At 39.0% G+C, this 10,241-nt stretch overlaps 1 protein-coding gene across 1 annotated transcript; it reads left to right on the forward strand.

Moving 5' to 3' along the window:
• Window positions 1-571: 571 nt before the first annotated feature.
• LOC135203958 (uncharacterized) lies at window positions 572-2,090 on the forward strand. Its single transcript, XM_064233887.1, has 2 exons — window positions 572-1,284; window positions 1,403-2,090. Exons 1-2 carry the CDS (start codon window positions 572-574, stop codon window positions 2,088-2,090), a joined length of 1,401 nt encoding a protein of 466 aa, XP_064089957.1.
• Window positions 2,091-10,241: the final 8,151 nt, after the last annotated feature.

The following is a 10,241-nucleotide window of genomic DNA, read 5'->3' on the forward strand; positions in this document are numbered from 1 at the left end:
TATATAGTAACATGGGCGTAGTAGAAAATATAGTCAAAATTAGGTCTGTCTGTTTACATAGCATTACTATTTGGGATTAGTTTACCTTAATTTTACTTTAACCGGGTCGAAACTTAATTGAATTCCGGGACCAAACTGAACTGCTCTGGGAGTTTTATGGCCTTGGTCTATTCATAGTCCACATTAGATTAATTTCATTTACCTAACTTACTCTTACCTGAATTTAACTAGCCTACTTAAAACTTACAAAGCAATTATTAATCCTCCGGATTTTCTGACACAAGTCTGAAAACACGTTAAGCACACGGAAGAATTGTGCGCTTAACAGCCCATTTCATACAATTTACTGTATTACCAGAGAACACTCAGTGGAAGGAATTACCCTCATAATTTTGTAGAGTATATTCCTTCAGTCTTCCCACTGAGTGAAACAAATTTCCCACAAAGGAAAATTGGCATCCTCAGCGGGATGTTTTAAGGCCTGTGTTGTTGTCCTGTGATTTTTTTGCTTTGTTACCCTTTTAAACTCATAAAATGTCCGTGACACAATTAGCATATTCCCTCCAACTTTATGAGGAAACCTGCAAAGGTTCTATGCACAAGTGCCGCTGACATAATTCAAAGGGCAAGTGATGTTGAGTCCTCGACCTTGGAGGTATATTGTCTCAGTCTCAGGCTAGAGTCTCAAATAAAGAAGTATGAAGAACTTAACTTTAAGTACTTAGATCAACTTGGAGAAGAAGGGTTCTCTGAGAAAGACCCTGATAGAACACAACTCACTGCAAAGTGGTGTCATGCCAACCAAGTCATCATGCAAAGCACTGAAGTTCTGGAGAAACTAAAAATCATTTGCATGGAAGCCAAACCCCAGAGTATTGGAACAGAGTTTAGACCATTGCATAAGGTTAAGTTGCCGTCTTTGTCACTACCAGAATTTGAAGGGATCGATGGAGAATGGCCCCCCTTTTGGAATGTTTTCGAGTCTAACGTTCACTCTCATCCAGACTTGAGAGCTGTTGACAAATTTAATTACCTGAAGGGATGTTTGAAAGGTGAAGCACTAGCTCTGATTAAAAATATCCTTGTCACGAATGAAAACTATCTAGACGCCATTGACATGTTGAAGAAAACTTATGCTGATCCAGAGAAAATAACCTCATCTCTAATTTGTCAAGTAGCAGGCCTGCCTAAGCCTTCTGTAGATCTGGATTCACTACATGGCTTCTGGGCTAAACTTGAACAATATGTTGGTACTTGGTCCTTTAGTTTTCCAAAAACTACCTGGCAAGGGGAAAGAGCAAATCCAAAACAAGTGTGGACGGGACTACCCCTCACTCTTAGATATTAGAGAGGGCCTAGGAAAGATAATCCTGACCTTGTCTTCTTTGGATTTTGAACCCAGGGATAAGAATAAGGATTACTCACATAGAAAACCCAAGCCTAACCAAAGTTCTAATAGACCAGGTAATCAGACCAAAACCCAGGTTAGTTCTTACACCACCAAGAAACATGATGTCACGAATCTGAGTATCTCTGTCACTTCGGGTCAGCCTGATAAGACAGATAGAACTCAAAGTTGTGTAGTCTGTGATAGACCAGAACATAAAGCCTACCAGTGTGACAATTACAAGACCACGCAAGAATGCATTTCAAGACTTACCGCACAAAATTGTTGCATGAAATGCACTTCACCTAACTATAAGACAACATGTTGTCTTGTAAAGTTCCACAAATGTCTGTCATGCAAAACTGGACTACACCATTCAGCATTGTGCCCTGATTCCTCAACTGAAGTCTCTGCTGTGAACTATTGTGGAGACAATGACAGTGACAAAGACTTAAAATCACAAACAAGTGGAATTCTCCCTACCGCCTTAATGAAAGTGGTGTGTCCGCCCTCAGGCAACACCAAGGAACTTAGATCACTGTTTGATTCTGAGGCACAACGCACCTCCATCACACATGAGGCAGTGGAAGAGTGTAAACTTGAACGAGACGATCCTGTCCAACTGAGCATCAGTGGGTTCTGGGATACCAAAGAACCTAGAGAATACAACTACGGTCACTGTACCTGTCAGGGTAAACGATGACAGCCTTGTAACTTTATAGGGCTATTGTCGTACCTAAACTACCTCAGAGCGCTAGGCCTCGTGGACTCTGTAGATAGTCTTTGAACTGAAGAGCAGGAATGTCACTCTATTTGACCCTAACTTGTCAAGCAGTCAGATTGACCAGGTGAAACTGTTTGTTGGCATAGATCACTACTTTGACTTCATCCATTCTCCACAAGCAAACGGAGTGAACCTGATTGAGTCCTCCTTAGGATATTTGGTCGCTGGTAAACTGCCTAGTAATGACACCCCTGTTAGTACTCATTCTGTAACTGTAATGAGACTAGCAGTTGATGAACCTTCCAAAGCTGCTTAGAGATGCCACTTTAGATGTCTGATAGAAAATTTGCTGAAGACCCCATCCAACAGCTTCGGACCCTAGAATCAGTTGGAATTGTTGATCAAGATATGTCACCTGAGGATAAATTTGTACTGGAAGAATTCAAGAATTCCATCAATATGGTTGAAGGACAAAATGAGGTATCTTTCCCCTGGAAAGTCGATAAGAAACAACTCCCTACCAACTTCGCACTCTGAAGGAAAAGACTGAACAGTACTATTCACAAGCTGAAACAAACTAATAAATATCTGGAAATTCATGACCAGATCATCAAAGAACAACTGTCTCTCGGCTTCATTGAAACAGTACCAGAAGAAGACCTCAAGTTGACCAACGTACATTATTTACCCCATTTACCTGTGATTAAGGATTCAACTACAACGCCCATTCATATTGTGTTTGATGCAAGTGCCCGGATGGACAAGCAGGCCCCTAGTCTGTATGATTGCTTATACTCTGGCCCATCCTTGACTGTTGTTGAAATTCCGTCTGGACCTTTTGCGGTATTGGCAGACATCAGCACAGCTTTCTTACGGGTGGGTCTCCAACCTAGAGATCATGATTATACACGTTTAATCTGGCTAAAAGATCCTAACAATGAAGAGGACCTTCAAGCCTGTAGGTTTAGATCAGTTCTCTTTTGAGCCACCTGCTCACCTTTTCTACTCCAGTCAACCTTGCAACATCACTTTGAAACTTAACCCACTTCACCTGAAGTTAGTTTCCTCATGACCAAATTTTATGTGGACAACTTAATTGGTTCCTTATCTGCAACAGTCAGCCTCTACGGTCTTTACAAGGTTGCAAGGGAAGTTCTGTCAGATGCCGGAATGCCTTTAAGAGAATGGATCAGTAATGATCCAACCTTCAACGAAATGGTAACACAAGAAGGTGATGGAACAACAGAAGGCTCAGATCTTCTCAAGGTTCTAGGACTTCATTGGAACTACAAGACTGACCACTTAAGCATAAAACCCCCTACCTTTGAGGAAGCCCCGCTTACCAAACGGCTACTTTTGAGCAATCTTTCAAAAGTATTTGACCCTCTAGGATTGTTTGCTCCCATAATTGTACGAGCCAAAGTTCTTATGCTAAAGGTCTGGAAACTATCTAAAAGGTGGGACGATGTTTTGCCACCAGAACTTCAGGAAGAGTGGTTAAAGATCAAGAAAGACCTTGAGAACATATCATACCAGGAATTCACATGCTTCACAGCCAACAGAGGGACTAACTACTCTCTTCACATATTCTGTGATGCTAGGTGAAAGGGTCTGTGGGGCTGCAGCCTATTTGATGGACCAACACGGGTGCAAACCTGGTTTTCTCCAAAGCAAGAGTCGCCTCTCTTAAAAAAGAAGAGCATACCACAACTTGAGCTGACGACCAACTATAGTGCGGTCAAAATAGCTGACTACCTCAGAACCGTTTTCATTACCGATGGTGTCAAGATTACTGACACTGTCATATGGTCTGACAGTAAAGTTGCCCTACACTGGATTCAGAACAACAAATCTAAAAACGTCTAAGGAGAAATTTCCATACGGCAGTTAAGGAAAAGTCAAATTTGGTTCTATGGCCCAAGTTGGCTCCCAAACCCAGAGATGTGGCCAGAACAGACAGAAGTATCTGCATGCCACCCACCTGAAACACCCGAAGAAGTTTTAACTACAGTTGTAGGTGAAGAAGCTACTTGTCCCATAGATATCCGTAGGTTTGCTTCCCTTCCTAAACTTATAAGTGTCACTAAGTTAGTACTTCAGTTCACTAGGCTCCTTAAGCGTACAATTGAGAATCGTAAAACTAAGAACTCGGGACCTGTAAACTCTGAAAATGTCGAAATACAGATCTCAGAAGCATTATGAATTTTTATTGGCTTCACACAGAGTCATTACTTCCCAGAGAAGATGTCATACCGCAACAAGAATTCCAGCAAAATTCCGACCAGAGTTAAATGCCTAGGCTGGTTCCTGGATGAGAGCGGACTTTTGAGATGCACTGGGAGACTACAAAATGCAGACCACCTTCCATATAGCAGTAAATTTCCTCTGCTTTTACCTCCAACTTCTCCTTTGACTGGACTTATTGTCATTCAAGCACATGAAAAGGTTCTTCATGCAGGCGTTCAAGACACAATTTGCAAGGCGAGAGAAGAATACTGGATACCAAGGCTGAGACAGTGTGTCAAGAAGATGAAAACGAAGTGTCACCTATGTAACCGTCTGGAAGGACCTGCCTTGTGCAGGCCTCCTCCGCCACCTCTACCAGCTTGCAGAGTGATCAGGCTCCGGCCGTTTGAGGTGACCAGAGTAGATTTGACTAGACAAATTTTTATCTGCAATCCAGCCACTAAAGAAATGGACAAGGTTTACATAGCTGTGTTCACTTGTACCTCAACACGAGCTTGTCACCTGGAAGTAGTAAAAGACTTAACCAGCACTGCTTTTCTCAATTCTTTCAGGCGATTCACTGCGCGAAGATCTTGCCTTTGTCGACCGATTTCAGACAATGCCACTAACTTCAAGACTGGCTCTTCCTTGATTCAGTCTTTGTATGATGACACTGATGTACAGTTCACGCTGACTAGGGAAAATTGTAAATGGACATTCATCACACCTAGGGCACCCCATCAAGGAGGCTTCTATGAGAGGATGGTTGGCAGTGTCAAATCAGTACTAAAGAAAGCTATATTCAAGAAGAGGATTAATTTTGACGAACTGAATCCATTGCCACCAAGATAGAGCGTCGTATTAACAATAGACCTCTTACATATGTGGATGCTACATCTCCAGATACCACATCGATGCCCTTACCCCTTCTCACCTGCTGTATGGCTACCGGTTAAACTCGTTACCCACTACCATAGACAGGGACTATCTGAATGACCCAGATTTTGAGCTTGACCACAAACAATGTAATGAGAGATTCAAGTTTGTATCTCAGGTAATACATGCATTCCAAGAACAGTGGGAGAAGGAATACTTGCAGTCCCTAAGAGATAGACACTATTTCAACAGGGATCCAACCCAACCGTTCCAAACTAGGATTAAAGTAGGAGATGTGGTGCTAGTACATAACGACACCCCACGATGCATGTGAAAACTGGCAAGGGTCATTCAGCTGATGCCCAGCTCTGATGGACTGGTCAGAGTTGTGAAGCTACAGACCAGCAATGGAGAGACAACTAGGTCAGTTGACAAACTTTACCCGCTGGAGGTTTCTAAGCCAGAGGATGTGTATACTGTAGATGCTGTGGAGCAAAATTTAGGGGACAGTCAAAATACTTAAGGCCATCAAGCAGAAGAAGAGAGACCGAAGAGAAGAGCTGCCACCAACTCAAGGTGATTCTTACAGCAGTTGATTAATGATGAAGCTGTTTAACCTAACACAAAAAAGTGTGTTTGTGTTATCTCCCCCCGGGAGGATGTTGTAAAATTATATTGTACATATCCATTTTCTAACTTTAATAAAGTCACTGCTAAGAGCTACAAATAACTATACCCCATTTTCTTTAGTATAAGCTCTTCAGAAATTTTAATATTATATTTTGAATAATCAGATTAATTTTACATAACATTTAAAATATTTGATAGATAGATTTAATAAATAGATTTAACTGTCCCTTCAAATTAATCAAGAAATGATCTAATTGGTTTAGGGAGTGATAAGAACCATTGACCTGGCATAGGCATTTTTTGGGGGAACGATAGGCCTTGTTCAAACAGACAGCATGGTAGACGGACGACAACTTGTTTCGTAAACTTCGTCTTGAGTTTAATTTATGTATTGTAGGGTTTTAGAAATTAATAACCCTTAAGATAATTGGTTTGTATGATCTTCTTTCCTGTTTGTACCTATCCTAACCCATATCCTATCCGAATCCTTATCTGCAACCAAACTTTGACACAGCCATTCACACTAAACTGTCATCAGAATTTCGGAAAGAGTCGGTAAGTAGGCTAACATTTTTTATCAAGTACCCATTTATTTCCACGAATATAATTAGAGGTCGCTGGGTTTGCTGATTAAATATATAGGATTTGTTTTTTAGTTTAGGAGTGAATTAAGAAGTGTGTGTCCAAACTGGGCTAACTTAAAGGTAGGTCAAAATACCAATTTTCCACAAAGGCTAGGACGCCATGATTGGACGGCTGATTTGAGCCAACGGTCATTCATTAGGAAGCAGTTTCGTCTATTAACGTTTAACTTACTTATTTAAGACGTAATTCACAGTTTTCTTTACCTTAACTAAATTTAGAGCCCTTGTACGTAGTTAGGCTATTGTAATATTGGAGTTTGTGAGAATTAATGAGGCATAGACTCAGATCGTACAATTTTTCAGGGGTTTATTTAATTACATGGGCGTAGTAGAAAATTTAGTCAAAATTAGGTATGTCTGTTTACTTAGCATTACTATTTGGGATTAGTTTACCTTAATTTTACTTTAACTGGGTCGAAACTTAATTGAATTCCAGGACCAAAATGAACTGACCTGGGAATTTTATGGCCTTGCTCTAATTTATTCATAGTCCGCATTAGATTAATTGCATTTACCTGAATTTAACTAGCCTACTTAAACTTACAAAGCAATTATTAATCCTTTGGATTTTCTGACACAAGTCTGAAAACATGTTAAGCACACAGAAAAATTGTGCGCTTAACTGCCCATTTCATACAATTTACTGTATTACCAGAGAACACTTTAGTGGAAGGAATTACCCTCGTAATTTTGTAGAGTATATTCCTTCAGTCTTCCCACTGAGTGGAACAAATTTCCCACACCCCTATAGATTTCATAATAAATATGCACAAAATTATGAATATATACATGAACATGAGAAATTAAGTAGAGATTATCAATAATCCTTTAAATCTTATTACCATTCTCTTGTTTTTGTAAAAAATAAAATAATTGAAACAATATGAGGAACTGCTGGTGCTCAGGAGTTCTTATCTGGCTAGTAGGGTGATAATGTAGCGAGCTCACACATAAAAGGGTGATGGGAGCACTGCCCTCTCTTGTTAGTCTAGCTGTTGGAGGGCGAAGGTGTGAGTTGAAATTCGTCAATAGCCTAATCAGTAAGTAGTATTAATTATGCTTGTATCACACTAGTCATTTCTTGCTCACGGTTTTGGCCAGAATCCAGCCGATGTTCGCGAGCAGAAGCGTTGTACCGTCACATTAGGACCTCGTAGTTTCGAGGAGCAGTAGGAAAAAGTAAACAAAACTGATCAGCTGATATCATCAAGGTGCCCAGAAATTGTCGGACTGTTGCAAGATGTGTTTTCTCTGAATCTTACGTGAATGCAAGAGTAACAAAAACGTTTGTGGGTTCGAGAGTGGCTCAGGTGAAGAGAAACCAAAGGTCTGAGAGCAGTCCTATCAGCTCGCGGTTCGTGCCGGTTGCTTCCCATCCAGTTGGGAAGCGAAAATCTCGAGCTAAAAGCTCCCGGTTTTCCATTTTCGGCAGCAACGGCTCGCTGCTGGAGAAAAAAAGGCCTAGTGTGAGGCCACCTTAGTGATCAAATTAGTGACGATACTAATGATATGTAATGTAATGCAGAATAACCAACTCAGTGGTGAGTTGCAATAAATGGGAAAAAATGATAACCACAATAATGTCAATGATACTAAAATTCAAAATAGCTTGCGGCAGCGATTCTGCTGCCTTCCTCAGAGAGAGAGTGTGTGTATGTGTATGCATGTGTCTGTGTTTTAGGTGGGTGTTCTATTGTCCTTTTGTTTTATATAGGCCTGTCTTATTTTATTTTACTCTCATACTCAGTTTTGTATCTTAATGTTTTTGTTTTCGAGTTTTTATTCTTTTTAATGGCTTAATCATTTTTATTTGGCTACCCCTATCGGCTCCTTCTTGGCGATTTGGGCGTGGCCCCTACGTTGCCAAATGTACTTCTCTCGAATTTTTTAAGGCCTACCCTTCCCATTTACCCCTTATAATCCGTGCGGCTGTCAAGGAGGTTTACCCTCCTTGGCGTTTGTTAATGTCTCATGGGAGCAATATACTTCTGGTGGTTCCCTGTTGCCTCGACACTCCTTTGAAAATATTTCCATTCTTCCAGGTCCCTTTTTTTCATATATGTCTAATTAAATCTCCTAGGACCTTTCTTGTGATTATCACAAGCCACTGAACTTCCGCACTTTTAATTTACTTGTTTTCGTGTTAATGGACTGTATATATATATATATATATATATATATAATATTATTAAGATTTATATATATATTAAATAAATATTATATATAATATATAACTATTATATATATAATATATAATATATAGATAGATATATATTATATATTGTATATATACATATATAGATATATACTATATATATATTATATAATAGTATATATATAGAGAGAGAGGAGATGAGAGGTGAGATGCGAGAGAGCGAGAGAGAGAGAGATAGAGAGAGAGAGAGAGAGAGAGAGCGGCATAAATATACAAGTGAAATTATCGGCAGCTATTCAATTTATCATCTTTATATAATATACTCCCTCTTTTCTTTCCATTAAGAGTATTCATAACATTTTTCTATTCTTATATCTTCATAAGGGTTTGTCAAAACAAATAAATGATCATTTGGGTCATGAATGTCATATAGTGATAATAATAGACAAGGATGATAAGACTATATTATAAAGATGATATTACTGCACGTTATACATACAAAACTTATAAGAAACAATTCGTTATATATATAAGTAATTTAATTTTGGGAACTGAAAAGAATATTTGCATTCAGAATGGTACCAGCCCAGCATGAAAGACAATTAAGCGACGACTACCTTTCCCAGTAGAGGGTTTAGTCCGGGCTGTTTGACCTCTTTATGCCCTGAGGTCAGCTTAACACCTGAGAGAAGAACTGGCAGCGCTGTAAAATTTTTTTGCCACATTTAAGAATAAACTTGTTGTTTTATTGTTGTAAAATGCTAGAAAATTACAAGGGCTTTTAATAATTGCCAAAATTAATCAACAACCAATTATATTTATGTTGTATAACTTATGCTGCCTTCATATACCATAAAACGTTGAGCTGGAATATTTGATGTGGCAGCGCCGGCAACGGAGGAGACCACACCTAAATCGCCATGAAGGAGCCGATAGGGTATAGTTTACATGAACTTGATATTATTATGTAACTTCATATTCTCAATTTTCTGTTAGTCAGTGACTTCTTTGAATTTTAGTATTTTAATTCTTTTTCAGTCTTGTTTACAGTTTCATATTTAATTAGAGTAATCATCCAATAGTAATCAGTCATAGCCCAAGAAAAACAGATAATTAGTAAGTTTGGAGTAATTAAGTCTTCGACATTGTTTATAGTGTCTTTTATATATATATATATATATATATATATATAATATATATATATGTTTTATATATATGTCACAATAGATGCACGTGACTTCATTAAATAAGCGAATACCACAGGAAAATGATAGTCAGAAATCCAAGAAGCGCTTTCGTCTGTACTAAGACATTGTCAAGGAATGTTCCTTGACAATGTCTTAGTAAAGACGAAAGAGCTTGGATTTTTTACTATCATTTGCCTGTGGTATTCGCTTATATATATATGTGTGTGTGTGTGTGTGTGTGTGTGTGTGTGTGTGTGTGTGTGTGTGTGTACTATATAATGTGTGTTTATGCAGTTAGTATCAAGGAATTGAAAAAAAAATTATGTAAGACCACCCCAATGAATGATAGCCAAGAGTCGCCACTGCATATTAGGTCCGAATAAGCCTGGATAAAGGTCCGAATGAGCTAGTA

This window comes from Macrobrachium nipponense, chromosome 44 (assembly GCF_015104395.2).
Source record: "Macrobrachium nipponense isolate FS-2020 chromosome 44, ASM1510439v2, whole genome shotgun sequence".
Classification (NCBI taxonomy): Eukaryota; Metazoa; Arthropoda; class Malacostraca; order Decapoda; family Palaemonidae; genus Macrobrachium; species Macrobrachium nipponense.

Excerpts from the sequence above, each read along its gene's own strand:
- LOC135203958 (XM_064233887.1), top strand. The coding sequence starts at position 572 with ATGAGGAAACCTGCAAAGGTTCTATGCACAAGTGCCGCTGACATAATT. Across the intron at positions 1,285-1,402 it reads AGTTTTCCAAAAACTACCTG|GGATAAGAATAAGGATTACT; the intron begins GCAAGGGGAAAG and ends TTTTGAACCCAG.